The sequence below is a fragment of the Chroicocephalus ridibundus genome, chromosome 21 (genome assembly GCF_963924245.1).
Source record: "Chroicocephalus ridibundus chromosome 21, bChrRid1.1, whole genome shotgun sequence".
Taxonomy (NCBI): Eukaryota; Metazoa; Chordata; class Aves; order Charadriiformes; family Laridae; genus Chroicocephalus; species Chroicocephalus ridibundus.
The window spans coordinates 3,258,251-3,275,560 of record NC_086304.1 but is presented as its reverse complement, the minus strand read 5'-3'; the positions used below and the strand labels follow the sequence as shown (position 1 = coordinate 3,275,560).

The window sequence follows — 17,310 nt, the reverse complement described above, 5'->3', positions numbered from 1 at the left end:
GCCGAGATCCAAATGCTCCCCCTGGATGGGGCAGTCAAATGACAACCACAGGGAAAGCAGCCGCTTCCATAATTTCAGCTGATTCTGGAAAGTAGCGTGATGCCGGCGTCATACTGAAATTCAGGTGGGGGAAGCGTGCCGGGCCCAGCCGAGGATGTCAGGCTTTAAAATAGCCCCGGTTCCTCTACCCCAGCGATGGAGCGGGGGCTGCTGTCGCCTTCCAGCACCGCCCCGACGCCGTGCTGGTGAGCGATGGGATGCGTTGGTACAGGGAGAGCATCCTCCCAGTGCCTAAAGGGGCTCCAGGAAAGCTGGGGAGGGGCTCTGGAGCAGGGAGGGGAGCCATGGGACGAGGGGGAAGGGTTTTCCACTGGAAGAGGGGAGATTGAGATGAGATATTGGGAAGGAATTCTTGGCTGTGAGGGCGGTGAGCCCCTGGCGGAGGTTGCCCAGAGAAGCTGTGGCTGCCCCATCCCTGGAGGGGTTCAAGGCCAGGTTGGACGGGGCTTGGAGCAACCTGGGCTGGTGGGAGGTGTCCCTGCCCAGGGCAGGGAGGGGGGGGATGAGATGATCTTTACGGTCCCTTCCAACTCGCACCATGCCATTCTATGACTGTCACCGTTGCTCAATCCCAAAGCAGAAGCTCAAAACCAAACAAAAGCTGAACTGAGCTGCTGGATTCGGTAGCCCCCGAAGGGCTAAAACCAGCCCCTCTCTTTCGCAACACCCTGGCGAGGGAGGGTAAAATGAGTGTCACAAAGAGACGACGAGGAGGATGAGCCACCCCCTAACGCCCTTTACCTCCTCTGATCACCCCCTGGGAGCAAGGGGGGGCTGCGGCATCCCGGCTCGATGCTCCTCTGCAATTCACCTTTTTCCGTGCCCCCTTCCCCGTCCTGGGCACTCGAGGTCCCCTCGCGGCCGTGGGGCAGGCTGGGACCTCGGGGTACACCCATCCCAGCGCGTCCCGTCGTCCTGCGAGGTACCAGCGGGCTCCATCCCGCACCAAGTGCCAGGCACGGAATCTGGGGGTTTTTTTTTTACACCGTTTCAGGGGCAGGAGGGCGAGCGTGACCTTGCCCGTCCCTGGAGCTGCCCCTGCTCCCGGGGGAAGCGGTTGCTTTGCTGGCAGACTTTTCCAAGAAAGCAGCTCAGATAATTTTCCATTGTAACGAAAGAGGGAAGCTGAGGAGGTGCACAAACAGCGGTTTCTCTTCTCCCCGCCTCCCCGCGCCCCCCCGACGCCAAAGCCTGATCCAGCCTCTGACACATTCCTCCAGCAAACTTTTCCAAAAGGCTTCCCTACAAATTTATTTTCCTTTCCCTTAGCAGCAGCGCGCGAGGCCGGGCCTGCCGTACCGACTGAGTTATGTCGGGGTTATAAAACAGCTCAGACCGGGGGGGGGGGGGCAGGTTGGAAGAATTTTCCAGCCCTGGTGTCCCCGCCAGGCCACTTCCAGCATTCCCAGGCCGGGTGTTCCCGCAGGGAAGTCGAGAGGTGCTGGCAGAGGGTGGCCAAGCCACATCCAAGGGCTGCCCCCCGCCCCCCCCTCTTCTCTCAGCCAGAAATCCGGCTTTAAATAATCCACCTGGAAGATCCTCGCCTGTTCCCGGAGTCGGAGGTGGGAAAGGAGGAGGATGGAAAAGTGCAGTGGGACGCGGGTGCTTCCCCCCCCGGCTCCCCGGTGCAGGATGGGGGGGCCGATGGGCGCCGGGCAGGGCTCGGCCGCCAAGGGTTTGCGAAAACTTTTCTTCATCACTTCTGCCCAAAGCGGCCTGTTTCGTAACCGCTTGCAGGGCAGAGGTTGAAAGAAAAAAAAAAAAATATATATATATATCACTTGTGATGTTCCCCCCCCCCCCGCCACGCTGCGGTGTCACTGGTGTCACCGGCTGCCACGAGCCGGGGGCTCCCTCTAGTGAAGCCGGGGCCGGAGGATGAGGCCGTGGGGTGAAAATCCATGGGGCAGGGATGAGTTTGGGGCGCAAACCGGCTGCGGCCACGCTTCCCAGTGCTGTTCCGCGGTGCCTTCCCTCCCGAGGCGCCGATGCTCCCTGCAGAGTCGTATCCAGAGCCCCCCTGCCCTTTCCCGGTGCTCCAGCATCTTCCCGGCCGCCCTTCGCCGCGGTACGGGGAGGTCCTTGCCTTGCTTCAGCCCCGCCATCCCGCAGCCATCGGGGCAGCCCCAGCTCGGCTGCGGTGGGGGGGGGGGTCAGCCCATGCCGGAGGCGTTTTCCCCCCAATTCCCCAGGGATGAGCTGGGTGTTTTCCAGCCGGGAAGGTGGAGGCGGGTGCCCAACGAGCAAGAGGGGGTGCCGGAGATGCTCAGGCCACGGGCATCATCACGCTGGCATAAACCGTCGTGGGCTCCTTGTCGGGGCTCTGCAGCAAAAAGTGGGGGGGCAAAGGGGTCGGCGAGGTGCCCAAGTTGGAGGGGGGGGTCCATGTGTTGCCCCACGGCGATGCCCAGCCGGGGTGATGCCCTTGGAAGGGGGGGGGCAGCCAGTCTTACCTGTGAGAGGGACGGGTGGCCCTGCTGGCTGGGGGGCTCTGTCGGGGGGCTGCGGGGGGGCCGGGGGGCTGCGCGGGGGGACGGGGCCGTGTCCGGGGGCAAGCCGGTGGCTGCAGCGTAGATGGTGGTGCAGGAGGGGTGCTCGGCGGCGGGGGCCACTTTCTGCTTCTGCGTGGGGAGGGGAGGATGGGCAGCTGCCGGCAGCTCGCCACCCTCCATCACACAGGGACCCCCCCCATCTCCACCCTCTGCCCCCGTTTGTGCTGAGCAGGACGCGGGGCGGGGGGAAAACCACAGGGTCTGTCCCCAAAGCCACCCTGGGATGCCAGGGAAGCTGCAGCGATTCCCGAATGCCCAGCGGTCAGGCCGACTCCTGGAACGGCAGGGATGAGCGAAGCCGGGGAGCCCACGGCCACCCCAGTCCCCCCCCCCCAGCCCCAATTTCCCCCTCTCCCTCGCCAGCCGCGGGGCTGGGTTGACACCCACTGGCCGAAACCCATCACGGAGGGTGCTGCAGAGCAGCCAGGAGGCACCCAGGTGCCACCCAGGGCTTTGGGGGGGGGCTGCTGCCATCTGAGACCCCCACCCAAGAAACCCCGGCAGGGTCGTGCCCATGTTCCCCTCCAGCTGCAGCGCTTGGGGTCCAGGAGCATCCATAGAACCATGGAATGGTTCGGGTGGGAAGGGACCCTAAAGACCATCGTGTCCCCCCCCTGCCCTGGGCAGGGACACCTCCCACCAGCCCAGGTGGCTCCAAGCCCCGTCCAACCTGGCCTTGAACCCCTCCAGGGACGGGGCAGCCACAGCTTCTCTGGGCAGCAGCGTTTCCACCATTAAAGGAGGGTTTGTCCCCCCCTGGGGGGTGCTGGTCATGGCTCACCTCCACCCGCTGCACTTGGGAGTAGATGGTGTGCACCGCGTTTTCCTCAACCAGCGGCGGGTGCTGCTGCTCCCGGACGGCTGCAGGGGGACAAGAAAAGTCACCTGTGAGGGGACCAGGGCGGGACGCCGGCGCTTTCCAGGCCGCATCCTGCCTGGGAGAGACGATGCTCGCTCTAATTTGGGCTGGGATCGCTCGGTTCCCCATGACGCCATGCAATATGACCTCAGGAGCCCGTCATCGTCATCGGGGTAAAGCGTTGGAGATCACGTGCAGGTACATGTCTTTCTCTCTCCCTTTTTTTTTTTCTTTTTTTTTTTTTTTTTAAGCTGGTTTCCTTCAAGAAAACACATTTTGCTTCAAGAAAGAAAAGCCACGTTTTTAAGCTGGTTTTCTTCAAGAAAACACATTTTGCTTCAAGAAAAACACATTTTGCTCCTTCCCAAGGAGCAAAACCCCTAAGACGAGGTTGCTCATGGGGAAGAGCCCCTCGGCCCATTCCTCTGGGGCTGGCTGGGGGCACCTTCTGTCTCCCCCGCAACGTTTACCCCACCCGTGGACCACCCAACGCCCTCCCCTTGGGGCACTCACCAACGGCCATGGGCAAATGGGCAGCCATGAAGCCTCCGGTGAGCATCACCACGGCGGCGACGGGGACCACCACCAGCAGCACGAGATGCTCTGTCCTCAGCCCGGCGCCGTCTGGGAAGCGGGGGGGATCAGAGAGGGGAGGGTGTCAGCCACCAGCCCTGGGGCCCCGAGTCACCCAGAGCTGAGCCCAACGGGCTGCTAAAACCTTTCTCCATCTCGTCACCCAACTTGGGGCTGATAATGTCGGCAGAACAGGAAATAAAGGGCAGGAAACACCTCTCTCGAGCAGAGCTCTCTTCTGCCGCAGCCTGAGAAAAACCTGCTGGGGGCCAGATGGGGGCCAGATAAAAACCTCAAAAGTTCTCTGGTGGCTTTCTGGAGGCCTGCAGGGAGGTTGTTCGATGCCTTGGCATCGCAGGTGGGTGAGAAAGGGACCCTGGGACGCAGCTCTGCGGCTCCAGCCGGGCTCCCACCGCGGTGGCCCCGCTCCTGGACCACTAACGGTGCCACCATGGGGGGTGTCGCAGGGTGCAAGGAGCTCTGGGGGCAAGGGGGTGAGAAACAAGCTCAAACTCCTCCCCACGGAGCATCTCATTTCAGCATCTCCCTTTCTTAAGCAAGAGTCCTGACCTTTTTTTTTCCCCCGTGGGGATATTTTCTCAGCAGGGCTCACGGCGAGAGCCCCAGCAGAGGTGTGACTTCTCCTCCGGGTCCCCGGGGAGAGGGGCGGCCACCACGCCACCCAGCCCCGGCGAAAGTCCCCCACGTCACGAGGGCGTGCTAGAAAACCCCGGCGAGAGAGAGCGTGACTTTGGCCCCCAAGAGCCTGCGGAGGGGAAGTTGTCACTGAGGTTTTCCTCCTCCCCAAACCAGACGTCGTATAAATGATGCACGTTTAAAACGAGCCCAGGGCGCTGGAGCGCAGTGGCCAGGGAAGCAGGTGGGACTGATGGCTCCATGGCCGGAGTTGACTGGAAGGACTGGGTGACCCTCAGGAGGTGACACAGCAGCCGCTTTCCTTGCCCAAGGCTCCTTTGAGGCTGCCTAAAGCAGCGCAAAAACTTCTCCTGCAAAGCACGAGTGGGGACTGAGAGGCTGGAAAGAGCCGGGTGGGCAACTGGGAACTTACCCCCTTGCTCGTAGCTGCACTTGGAGGAGTTGAAGGTGACGACCCGGCGGCTGACGGGGTTGCTGGCCGTGCAGGCGCAGGCGATGCTGGTGTTCTGCAGGGGGTAGGAGAGGTGCAGGAGGCTGCCATTGTGGGAGCAGAGTCCCCGGGTGCTGGTGTCCCAGCTGCCCCAGCTGTAGGAGACGTTGTCCCCTCGCTCCGCCGTGCAGTTGAGGGTGATGGTGCAGCTGCCGTTGGCCGAGGCCCGGCCGAGGACCTGGATGCTGGCATGGGACACCGGTTCTGGAGAGAGGGGACAAAGGTTTGCGTCTGAGGAGGATGCAAACGTCGCCTTGGCCCCTGCCTGGGAAATCCTGCTGGTTCTCCTAAATCCCTGGGAGATGGGGAAGAACCGGTCTGGCCCAGCCCCACTGCGAATGCATTGGAGAGGGACGTGGTATGCAGGAACCCAAAAGCTCCTGGGGGTACCCAGATGGGGCTGCAAGAAGGTCCTGGACTCACTACTTCACCTTGACATCAGGGTGGGTATCTCCCACCCTCCTCGACCACCACCCACCTCCCATCCCAGTCCTCCCAGAGCGGCGGGTCTCACCGTACACCTCCAGCTGGATCTGCCAGACTTTCTCCTCCGGCCCGTTGCTGACGATGTACTCGTGGAGCTGCCTGTCCTCCCGGCTGGTGTTCAGGATCTCCAGGGAGAAGTCCACCATGTGGAAGCGAGCTCGTCCCGGCATGTAGTTGGTGTAGTTGCCGTCCAGGTACTTGAGCAGGACCAGCTTCCTCTGCGGGTCCTCCGTGTCCCGCTTCCAGACGGCTGCCCCGAAGTGCTGGGTGAGGTTACGGAGATCCGGAGGGATCCGCAATCTCGTCGCCTTCCCCAGGGTGCCCAGCACCGTCTCCCTGGCCCCGCGGCACATCCCTGGGAGGAGAGCGGAGAGAAGGGCTGAGACACGGAGGGGGACTCCAAGAGACCATCATCCCCCCCCCATCCTGGCTCTGCCCGAGAAGGGCAGATTCCCGCAGAGCTGCGGTAGCCGGATGCAGCGTTGGACCCACACCGGTAATCTGCAGACTGAGGACGTCTGGGGTTGGGTGAGATAAAGGGGTGGAAAATTGAAGAGATTATCTAACCGCGCGCTCGAGCGCCGGGTTATCCACCACATCCTGCGCCAGCCATTGCTGGCAGGTGGGAACAAGAGTCACTGCTGCACGTCGGGGCTGCTTGGTGCCAGCTCTGCCCCACGCCCACCCCACAGCACCGTCCCCAGAACCAAAGGAGCGACCCCCAGCCCCACATCCTTAACCCCGGAGGACGCAGGTTGAGGGCTCAGGAGCCGGAGGGGAAGCATTGTCTTCCTCTGCTCTTCATCCCCACTCCTGCCTTCCCGGAGCAAGGCCGGGAAGTCTTTGCATCAGCCTCAGCATCCTCCCGCATCGGGTACCACCATGGGCAATGGCCAAATCCTGATTTAAGGCTCCTGGGCTTTCCGTTGGCACGATGAAACCAGCCAGCGCAGCGAAACATCACCCCATGGAGCGGAGCTGCCTCCAGCAGGGCTCACGGTCCCAGTCCGGTGGAGATGCTGGTCCTGGGAGAAGGGTCCTGGCAGTGGTGGGACCAGCCCAGAGAAGTCCTGGTGACCCCAGGGCATTCCAGAGGGAAGCGATGCTTGGTGGGCCTTGGCCAACGCCTGCAGTTGGGTGCACCCACCTCCCCCAAGCTCCTCAGCTCCAGAAACCTTCGGTGGGACTTTTCTTGTAGAAACTGCAGGAAGCGCAGCCTCCTGGAGGCGTAAACCCCAGGTTGTCCTTCTCCTCGTCGAGGTGGTCCCAGGTGGGTTTCTTGGTGGCCCCATGGAAAAGTGCTCGTAAGCAGAGGGGTGCGAGCATCTCCCACGCACCCCAAAGCATCTCGACCACCGGGATTTCCTGGAGAGCACGCGGGATGATCTTCTCCCCCCCCAGATCTTTTCCCGTCTTTGGCTACAAGGCAGTGATTCATATTTGCCCGCAGCCCTGGGGCAAACAAGTTTGTTTTTGTAGGAAATAGCGCGGTGCCAGCTCATCGCTGCTGCCAGGCGGCGGCAGCGTGGAAGGAACCCCACCGTCTCACCCCCATGTTTCCTACCGACTTCTTTCCGTCGGGGCAAGGCTTTACCCCAGAGGGGAAAAAGAAAACAGGGGGAAGACCACAGAAGACCAGGGCAGGGGAGGCCCAGATGAGCCCAGTTCCACCTCTCCTTCCTATGGTTCCAGTAAAAACCACCCAGCAAACGCTCTTCCCGCCGCCATCCCAAGCCGTGCCATGGCATATTTTTGGTCCCCCCCGCCCCATCTCCATGGCACAAAGGACAACGGTTTCTGGGCTGTCCCTGAGGGCTTGGTCTCGCCAGCATCGAAGCAGCCAGGCGGGCACGGCCGTCATCCCGCAGAAACCCCGCCGCCTGCCTGCCTGCGCCACCGCATCCCGTGGCTTTTGCTGATGCATTTACTGTAAAAGCCCAGGGCGCAGGCGGATGCCATATTTTCTCAGCAACGTGCGTTTATTTTTTATGGGTTTTTTTGACTTGCCGCGGTCAGGCTCCTCATGAATTACCAGCTGGAAAAGCCCTTTTGACATCACCTTAGAAAAAACCCCTCCGCCCCGGGCGAGGAGCATCCCTCCTTTGCGGGGAAGACGACTCGGCCGGAGCAAGGCTGCGGGAGGAGGGATGGAACGCGGTCTGAAACCAGCCGAAACCCAGTTTGGAGGGGCTGGAGGAAGGCGAGCGACCCCCACTGGCCCAGGTCTAGGTCTGGAGAGGCCCCAAACATCAGGTATGGGGCCGGGGGGACTTCCGGTGTCTGGGCAGAAACCACCGGGGGGGATTTTAAAGGTATCCTAGTCAGAGTGAGCCAGCAGAGCCAAGGAGAAACCCCAGCTCGGCCAAGGTCCCCAGTTTCCTGGCCGAGCCCTTCGGTTTACAGCGGGTAATTACCCAGATGCGGTGGCAGAGGGCTCCTGGGGCTCCGTGGTGTCCCCAGGGAAGGGGTACAGATCTCAGGCCGGCACCGAGAGGAGGTTTGGGATTAGTCACAGCCGCCTTTGCCCTGCTCGGGGGCACTTCAGCGCTGGCTCCGGGCCACCAAACTCCATCTTACAACAGCTACCCGTAACGGCCGATGGGCTGGGAGGAGAGGACCCAGGAGCCCTGGGGGTCCATCACTCCCTGGTCTCGACGTGTCCAGGAGACCGCCATCCCCAGGACACCGCCGTCCCCAGGACACCACCGTCCCCAGGACACCACCAAGCCCAGGACACCATCCAGGGCTCTTCAGGCACCCAGAAACCAGGCTTTGCCCCACTGCCGGTCCCTTTCCACTCGCCTTAGGTGCGTTTTATTACTTGGGAACCGTCTCCCATTCCACCGGCACCTCTTGATCCCAGTACGGCAGACCAGGACCTTCATCCCAAGCACCCCAATTCGCATCTGCTACGGAATTATTTCCTGGGTGCTGTTAATACCCCATTAAAACAGAAGGTAGAGCGCTTCACTGCTGCAGCTACACCTTGTCCATCACCATCTTTGCTCATCCATCATCTTTTACTCCCTCCTCCCTCAGCCCCACTCGCAGGAGCGTATCAGGGATGCGCCACGCATCCAGCTTGGAGTTGCGAGCCGTTTATCTTCTACAGGAATATTTACGCTCCATATGTGCCCGGCACACAGCTCGCGATTTCTAAAACTCTTAATATCTACCCCTGCAAAAAAAAAAAAAAAAAAACCCAAACAAGCCGAAGCGAGTATTTGGCGGGGAGGGAAAGGTACGTACCCCAAACGCAGGCGAGAGAGATCAGCAGCCGGAGACGCTCGCTGCAGCCCATCCCTCGCTTCACGGAGCCTGCGTTGCAGTGGAGTTAATATCTGCTGCCGGGCTCATTATAAGAACAGGTGTACTCAAATCAGAGGCGCTGCCCTGGGCCATATGTTTCCTGTTTTTGGCTGAGTAACCCTTTTTTTTTTTTTTTCTTTCTTTCTTTTTTTTTTTTTTTTTTCTTGAGTGGAAATTATTCAAAGCACCGAGCCGTGCTGCTGAACGCTTCGCCGGAGACAGCCCAAAGAGACCTGCAGAAGGAAGCAGAACATCAATTTAGAGTTTGTACCAGAACTGCAACATCCCCCCCGCCACGGGTCCTTAACCCGACCCCAAAAGAAGAGGAAACGAGAAGAAAATCATTTGGCTTCCAGTAAGAGCTTCCCGGGGCTGTACAGAGCCTTCCTGGCCCTGCCATCCCCGAGGGGACAGAGGTGGGTGACTGTCCCCTGGCGTGGCAGCATCTCAACCGCTGCTGCTCCATCCGTGGGATGCGCAGGGAGGAGGATGGGGGCGGTCGTTAAAAACCCGCCGAGGAAAAGCCCAACCCTCGTCCTGGGGCTGAGCGCTCAGCAAAGGGGCCTGGATTTGAATTTGCTCCCGTTAAACGCCATCCCCACAGCGTGCTCGGGGACGGGGATGGTGTCCCCCCCTCTCCGCCAGGTGTCCCCCCCGGGTGGGGATGGAGCGGGGACCGCAGCCTCCCACGCGCGGCGGGGATAACACCGCTCACTTGTTCCGCTGCTGGAAAAGGGGCGAGAGAAGCTCCCTCGTTTGTGCGTGTTCAGCGTAATGAATTATTCACCTCCTCCCATGCTCGGCCCGCGCAGCTTGAAAAATGGGAGAAGTGGGTTGTGGGGTTTTTTTTTTCCCCTCTTGCTTTCTTCACGCATCCGTGGCTTTTTTTCCGGTTTTCGGAGGAGAGCAGAGGCGACAGCGCGAAACGGGAATTCTGCCGCTGTTTTAAACCAAACAAACACGAGCGCCAAAAGGGAATAAAGGGAGAACTTGCATCCCACCGCTCTCCGGTGGAGCCCAGATCTTAGACCTCCATGAGTTTTGTCCACAGTAAGTTATTTCTGATGATAAAAAGCCTAAAACCGCACTGAACCGCCCCGGCAGCCTGCTAGGCTGCTCCTTCCTTCTCGGAAAACGTCTGACTGAGAAAAAAAAAAAAAACGAACCACCAAGCAAGCCATTGCCCGTTAATCAGCAGTTCATGGAAGGGAAGAGTTCGGCAGAGGCGTAAAGAAGAGAGGATGAGTGAGAGCGGGACGGGGGGACCTGTAAGAGACGGACCGTAAATTCCCTGCCGCGGGGCAGGAGGCCCGCCAAGCCTGCGATGGAACGCCTCAACCGCTGGCAAGGAAATCAATAACGCAGGCCCGGCCTTCAAAGAGCTGATAAGACTCACGCTTCTGGCGCCTGAAAGTGTGGGAGAGCTGTCTTGGGGAGACAGGAGAGCTCTGCCACTCGCGTGGTGAGCTCGCTAGTTCTCAGTTCTCGAGGCCATTGTGGCCCATGAGCGGCCTTTGCTTCGTTATCTGCGAAATGCATAGGAAAGCGCACGCCCTGATGGAGATTGTAGAGATCATGCTAGACGTGTATGGCTGCGGCACGCGTCTCGCCACCCAAATCGTGCTCCACGTCACCTGGGAGAAGGGAGAAACCGGAGCCAAGGCTGTCCTCGGCAAGGGGGGGTGGACCATGCTAATTCAGCAAACAAAAAAGGGGAAAATAAGTGCCCCTGGAGGGGGAACAAAGAAGAAACAAAAGAAGATCATGCCTGGGGACTGGAGGATTCTTCCCAAGAAAGAAGACCGCACCTGGGAAGATTTTTCCAAGGAAGAAGATCGCGCCTGGGAAGATTCCCTGAAAAAGACACTGGAACCAGGACCGGTGATCTCTTTGTCTCTGTCTTTTCCTTTCTCCATCCCTCAGTTTCTCTTTTCTCTTAGAATTGTTAATTAACGGTTAGAGTCGTTAAGTAATGACCTTAGGTACCTCTTGCCATAAGTTGTCGCATACCTGTTGTTAATTAACACAACGCATACCTCACTGCTCGCCTCAGTTTGTTATATACCTGACCAATTATCGTGGACTCGTTAAGACCTATATTAACCATTTTGGGAAGCTCATAAATGTTTCAATACGGACCTGGAGATTTATCTCACCTTAGCGCTGTTGGGAATTTACGAATCTGAAGTCACTCCACCTCTTTCCTGAGAGTGGGACGCGAAAGGACCCGGCTCCTTTTCTTGGTGCACACACACACACCCCGCCCCGGGAGCTTCGGCTTGGCTGGAACACGGCGGCGGTTCCTGCTGGAGGCTCCAGGACCGAGGTCTTGGGCAGATGATGGAGGGCTGAAGCCGTCACCTTGGGGCGTTTTGCAGAGTGGCGAGTTGCCCCGGCACAAATTCCACCCAAAAGCCAGTGGTGAGGAAGGAAGGTCTCCAATGGAAGGGCTCCACCAACTCAGCCCATCCCACCCATAAACCAGAGGTGAGGAAGGCAGGTCTCCAGTGGATGGGCTCCACCAGCTCAGCCCATCCCACGCCACCCAAAAGCCAATGGTGAGGAAGGTCTCCAGTGGATGGGCTCCACCAGCTCAGCTCATCCCACCCCACCCAAATGCCAACGGTGAGGAAGGTCTCCAGTGGATGGGCTCCACCAGCTCAGCCCCCCATCACGGCAGCAGGATGGTCCCCAGCCCTCCCCTTGCCACAGATGTGCCGGCATGGAGAAGACCACTGACCACAAACTGGCCCAGGAAAGCCACAAAACCCCCAGTATGACCTGTGGGACACTCCGGCAGCAGCGTGACCCAGGGTTGGGCTGGCACCGGCCAGGAGGGATGGGAAAAATGACTTAACAAGCAAAACCATCAAGAAAAAAAAAAAATCCTTCCAGGAAGGACCCGGAGGCACAGAAAACACAGAGGCAGTCACAGAAAAACCACCTTTAACCGAAAATAATGATCCTAAACGCCTCTACTTCCCCCATCAGCTCAGGCTGAAGTCTCCCTGATGGAAAGGCGACAGAGGCACGGCCCCGGGCTTCGTATTTATCCATGGCAGGAGGTTTTATGATGATGGTGGTGCTCAGTGTTTGTCCTGGGTTTTGTCAGAAGCGGAGGAGCCCCAAACCTCCACGCGGGAATGGACCGAGACCCAAGCAAATATTTTCAATCTCTGCAAAAATATCCATCGGTGCTAAAACCATCAGCCACCCAGCAGGAATTACCCCGAGCCGCTCATTAGCCCCCGAGGCCGGAACGACTCCTGCTCGTTACTGATCTCGAAATGAGCTGGCCAGGTCCCTGTTGACCCTCTGACGAATCCGGCCTTGGTGGTCTTTGCTTAAAGATGGCTCTGGAAAGTGATGCTTTTGGGGTTTTAGAAAGGGCAGAGCCCGGTTCTCCCCTTCCTCAGGGTGGTTTGCTGGAGCTGGCAGCGTCCTAGGGCTGTGGTGGCCCTGACACTTGTCCCCGTCCCTCCCTGCAGGCTGAGGGACCATTTCCATCCCACGCAAGACACATCCGCCCACCCCAATGGCCCGTGTCCCGCCACCCGGAGCTGGCTCCTCCTGTGGGGGCCAACTGTGGAAGGGCTCTTGTCCCCAGCGAGGGTGTTGGGGGGGACGCGTGGCTTCCTCCATCACCCCACCGGTCCCCCAGCACCCGCTGCGGCCGACCCCAGCCCAGAGGAGAATGCAGAACAGGCACCTAAAACCGTGGGGTTTGAGGTTAAAATTAATTTAATGTAAACATTGACAATTCTGAAGGAAGAAACCGTTCTTGCGCTGCAAAACTCCCCCCTGCAGAGAAAGCCAAAGGTGCCGTGCTAGCTCTGACCTGCAGGCTGGGCAGCACCCGGTTGCACCCGTGCTGGTGTAACTGGTTTCAGGCTAAACACGTTGTGCAATGTCCCGCACTGCTCATCAGAGCCACAGAGGGCATCACCGCCAGCAGGCGATGGCCGAGGACCCCCCAGATCCACGGGGAGCCCCAGGAAAGGCTCAGACTGGGTCTCCCCACAGACCCGAGGGCCGGGGAGGGGAGGATTTCCAAGTAGATAACGATTAATTTAGAAATTTAAAATGCTGGGCTTCTCAAAACACCATTGCAACAAACTTCATGACCGTTTTGCCCAGATCTGGAGAACGTGACCTCTGATTAAAGCCAAGCAGAAAAGGTGAGGAGAGAAACTGAGGCAACTCTGAAGGCAGGGGCCAGGGACTGGGCTGGTGGGAAGCAGGTGGCGGTGGACAAGACAGTGGGTGCTGGTGTGAAGGACACTGGTTGTGACGGGTCCCTTGAGCAACCACACCTTTCTTCATCCAGCCAGTTTGGGGGCCTCATCCAGGCACTGGTCCTGCAGCGGGGGGTGATGAGACGAGGAGAGATGTCAACCGCAGAGCGTCCTCAAGCCAGAACAAGGAGGAGGAGGAGGAGGAGGAGGACGTGTCCCAGTGCCACCAGCACGCTGGTGGCGGTGCGGGATGCAGCAGCCGAGGACTCACCTGGGGGCAGAGGAGACTCAGGGCGTGGGGAGGGCTGTGGGCTGCCCTGGCAGGGGCCCCCCTCCCCAGGTGGGCTCCTGCCACCCACCAGCCCACAGTGCGACCCACCGCTCCTGACCCATGGGCCACCTCCAGCCTTGCAGGGACCCGCTGTCCTCAGGGCCACCACCGCTGCTCTGGGCACCCTCCAAAGCCAAGGCCACCCTCGCAGCCCACCCCACCTGAGTTTTGCCATCTCCTGTGAGCACCGTGGCGGTGGGGGGTGATACCTATCCAGGAGCAGGGGTGCTTGTAGGTCAGCGAGGCGTAGTTGGAGGAGACGGGGTTGCTGACTTTGCAGATGTAGGTTTCTGTTGAGGGGTTGAAGGAGACGAGCTGCTCAGAGCCACCCGAACTATTCAGCAGGAGCTTCCTGGGGGGGATCCACTCGTAGGTCACCCCTTCAAGCCCCACCGAGCACTCCAGGGCGACTTTGCACAGTGCCGGCTCATCCTTGATCACTTTGGCCTTCACAGTGGGCTTCGGGACTGGATCTGCAAGAGGCAGGGGGGTGTCAGAGCCTCCCCGTCCCCACCGCGGGGCGCTGGGACCACCCTTCCCGTCCTCCCGGCTCACCGTAAACCTTCAGGAGGATGCTTTCAATGTGCTCCTTGCCATTCTTGTCCTCCAGGTAGACCTGGTACACGCTGCTGTCGCTTTTCTGCAGGTGGCTGATCTTGAGGGTGTAGTTGAGGAAGAGCTTGAGGCGTCCCTTGTAGGTGGTGCTGGGGTACTGGACCTCCTGCCCGTTCTCATAGCTGGCGATTTTCAGAGTGTTGTTGCGCCGCCAGTGGATTTGGGGGTATCCGTCTTGCAGGCTGGGGCTGAGATACGCCACCCCATGAACAACCCCCACCACCTCCAACGGACCAGGCTGTGCGCAGGCTGGAGAGAAAGCGGAGACCGGTGCTGCTTGGCCAGTCGGACACAACCCACCCCTCCCCGGGGCTCGTCCCCACTTTGGGACCTTGATTCCTCCCAGATATGTGGAAAATTGGGGGGAGAGTTGAGGGGTTCAGCCTGGAGAAGAGAAGGCTCCGCGGAGACATTGGAGCCCCTTCCAGGCCCTCAAGGGGCTCCAGGAAAGCTGGGGAGGGACTCCGGAGCAGGGAGGGGAGCCATGGGACGAGGGGGAAGGGTTTCACACTGCAAGAGGGGAGATTGAGATGAGATATCGGGAAGAAATTCTTGGCTGTGAGGGGGGTGAGCCCCTGGCCCAGGTTGCCCAGAGAAGCTGTGGCTGCCCCATCCCTGGAGGGGTTCAAGGCCAGGTTGGACGGGGCTTGGAGCCACCTGGGCTGGTGGGAGGTGTCCCTGCCCAGGGCAGGGGGGGCGGGAATGGAGTGATCTTCAAGATCCCTCCCAACCCAAACCATTCTCTGATAATGAAAATAACCCATTTCCTCATTAATTCCCAATGCCTTTGACCTCTCTCGCCCCTGGAGGCGTGTAGCAGGGACAAACCCCGTAGCTGGTGGCAGGATTTCCGCCTCCCCACCCCGAGCACCCCCCACCCACATCCCCCAGTGAAGTCTTTTTTTTTCCCCTTTGCTTTCATTTTTGGGGTCCTCCATCCCCTCCAGGCTCACCCAGAGCAGCCCCTCGCCCCCGGTCTGGTGATGGTGATGGCGGGGGCTCCCGCGGGAAGGGAGCCGGTGGGTCACACCTCGGGGACAGCAGCGGGATGGGGTGGGTTTACCCACAGGCACCTCCCCAAGGTTCCCCCACCATCCCCAACGCCATCTCCCCTCAACCCAGCACCCTCACCCCAGGGGAACCCACCACCGTACCTTGCGTGATGAAGAGGAAGAAGACGACTGCGATACGCCTCCCTGCCATCGTGTCTCCACCTCCACACCCAAACCCCGGGGTGGAAGTCCCCCTCGCCAGGCAGCTGCTCACCAAGGACCCCCCCCAAGCCTGCAGCCCCCTGCCGCCGTGCCTAAACCCGGGGGGGACTCTGCAGGAATGGGGTTGGCGGGGCGGCCGCGAGGTCTCTCAGCAGGAACAGGAAGCTTCATGAACCCACCGTTTCCCCTTTCCTTTCCGGGCTCCACCGAAAAATGTCACCAGACCAACGTCACCCCTATGGTTGGCCACCAAAAGAGGCGGCAGCCCGAGCCTCCCTGGGAACACCACATCCCATGGGCCACTGACCCCGCCATCAGAGTCATCCCAACATCCTGAAACGCAGATCCCAGGGGTTACATCTCCCCTTTACAGCTGCTGGAACCAACCTACGGGGGACCCATTTCTCCCCCTGCAAACCCATGTCTGTGTCCTCGACAAGGTCTGGCCCCGAGATGTGCTGTCGCAGGCTGGTGGGGGTCAGAAGGGACCTCTGGAGATCATCTCGTCCCACCCTCCCTGCCAGAGCAGGGTCACCCAGCGCAGGTCACACAGGGTCACATCCAGGCGGGTTTGGAATCTCTCCCGAGGAGGAGACTCCACCACCTCTCTGGGCAGCCTGTGCCAGGGCTCTGCCACCCTCGTGTTCAGATGGAATTTCACGTGTTCCAGTTTGTGCCCGTTGCCCCTTGTCCTGTCCACAGGCACCCCTGAGAAGAGCCTGGCGCCATCCTCCTGCCACCCCACCTTTAGCTCTTGATGAGCATTGATGAGATCCCCTCTTGGTCTTCTCCAGGCTGAACAGTCCCAGGGCTCTCGGCCTTTTCCCAGCAGAGAGATGCTCCACTCCCCTGAACATCTCCATAGCCCCATCCATCGAGCAGCTCCAGCTCGAGCAGACACCACCAGCACAAGCTTTTGGGGTGTCCCCGTGTCCCCACTTTGCGGTGGGAAGGAGACGGTAGGGACGCCTCGCTGATGGAAGAGCACGTGCTGCAGCCCCATCGTGCTGCCCTCAGACCAGGGCAGATGCTTCAAACGACAGATTTTAATTATGGCCCAGATTCCTTCCTGAAAGACGACATTTCAGGAGCTTTGTTCAGGATGCTGGGGGTGGGGGAGAGCGAGGACCCGTGGGGCCGAGCCCGGCCGCGAACAAAGGGCGACAAAGGGCGACGGCGGCACCCGCTGAGCCCTGACCCAGTTTAATTGCAGCCCTGAGCCGTCCCCGTCCATCGGGGGCGGTGGGAGATCGGATGTCAGCACAGGACAATTACCACACGAGCCATGCCGTGGTGCTGCGGCCGGATCCCTGGCACCCATCCGGTGGCACCGCGGTGCCGAGCACCCGCCGGCCGGTCCCCATGCCCAACGGAGGTGGGAAAAACAAAACTTCCCTGGCAGGGAGCAAAAGCGCTGCCTCAGCACTCGCAGCCAGCGCTGCAAATTATCATCTCCCATATGCAAAAGCGGGTCATTAGCATAAATTACGGCGCCGTGATGGAGCGCGGCTTTGGCCGGAGTCGACGCGCTGATGGATGCGGCAGCCCCCAGGCTCCGCGCTGTCGCCTTCAGACGCTTCTGTCTGTCGGGACCCGGCGTTTTGGGCTGTGAAGGGGCTGAGATGCGGCTCCCGCTGTAGCCCCCACTCCCCGGCAGCTGCCACAGCCCAGCAGGGACCATCCCCAGCGTCTGCACTGAAGGATTTCCATCCCCTCCATCCTACCTGAACTTTTCCCACGGAATTCAGCCGGCCACAGGCCACCAGCTCTCCATTGTCACCTGCAAGGTTGTAGCGAGGAGGGGGGGGGGGGTCGGTCTCTTCTCCCAAGGAACAGGTGATAGGACAAGAGGAAACAGCCTCAAGTTGCGCCAGGGGAGGTTTAGGATGGACATTGGCAAAAATTTCTTCCCCGAAAGGGTTGTCAAAC

The 17,310-nt window shown here is 60.0% G+C and overlaps 2 protein-coding genes across 3 annotated transcripts; both read right to left on the bottom strand.

Annotated features, from left to right (window-relative positions):
* Positions 1 to 1,860: 1,860 nt before the first annotated feature.
* On the bottom strand, positions 1,861 to 9,089 carry LOC134525848 (signaling lymphocytic activation molecule-like). The gene is made up of 7 exons (XM_063357114.1): positions 8,927 to 9,089; positions 5,706 to 6,032; positions 5,114 to 5,395; positions 3,985 to 4,095; positions 3,394 to 3,473; positions 2,514 to 2,681; positions 1,861 to 2,383 (listed from the first exon to the last, which is right to left on the bottom strand). Exons 1-7 carry the CDS (start codon positions 8,976 to 8,978, stop codon positions 2,327 to 2,329), a joined length of 1,077 nt encoding a protein of 358 aa, XP_063213184.1. The 5' UTR covers positions 8,979 to 9,089; the 3' UTR covers positions 1,861 to 2,326.
* Positions 9,090 to 12,746: 3,657 nt separating this feature from the next.
* LOC134525886 (CD48 antigen-like) lies at positions 12,747 to 15,521 on the bottom strand. 2 transcript variants are annotated; one of them, XM_063357194.1, is made up of 4 exons: positions 15,322 to 15,521; positions 14,108 to 14,416; positions 13,714 to 14,025; positions 12,747 to 13,492 (listed from the first exon to the last, which is right to left on the bottom strand). In XM_063357194.1, exons 1-4 carry the CDS (start codon positions 15,368 to 15,370, stop codon positions 13,395 to 13,397), a joined length of 768 nt encoding a protein of 255 aa, XP_063213264.1. In that variant the 5' UTR covers positions 15,371 to 15,521; the 3' UTR covers positions 12,747 to 13,394. The 2 variants fall into 2 exon arrangements, with proteins under 2 accessions (XP_063213264.1, XP_063213265.1); XM_063357195.1 differs by having other exon boundaries at positions 13,762 to 14,025.
* Between the last annotated feature and the right edge of the window lie 1,789 nt (positions 15,522 to 17,310).

What these genes read in the sequence shown, in the direction of transcription:
- LOC134525848 (XM_063357114.1), bottom strand. Translation starts at nt 8,978, where the DNA reads ATGGGCTGCAGCGAGCGTCTCCGGCTGCTGATCTCTCTCGCCTGCGTT. An exon ending in GTGCAGCTACGAGCAAGGGG is followed by an intron (nt 4,096 to 5,113) that starts GTAAGTTCCCAG and finishes CCCGCTTCCCAG; the next exon opens with ACGGCGCCGGGCTGAGGACA. An exon ending in CCATTTGCCCATGGCCGTTG is followed by an intron (nt 3,474 to 3,984) that starts GTGAGTGCCCCA and finishes GTCCCCCTGCAG; the next exon opens with CCGTCCGGGAGCAGCAGCAC.
- LOC134525886 (XM_063357194.1), bottom strand. Translation starts at nt 15,370, where the DNA reads ATGGCAGGGAGGCGTATCGCAGTCGTCTTCTTCCTCTTCATCACGCAA. An exon ending in CTTCCTCTTCATCACGCAAG is followed by an intron (nt 14,417 to 15,321) that starts GTACGGTGGTGG and finishes CTTTCTCTCCAG; the next exon opens with CCTGCGCACAGCCTGGTCCG. An exon ending in CATCCTCCTGAAGGTTTACG is followed by an intron (nt 14,026 to 14,107) that starts GTGAGCCGGGAG and finishes TGCCTCTTGCAG; the next exon opens with ATCCAGTCCCGAAGCCCACT.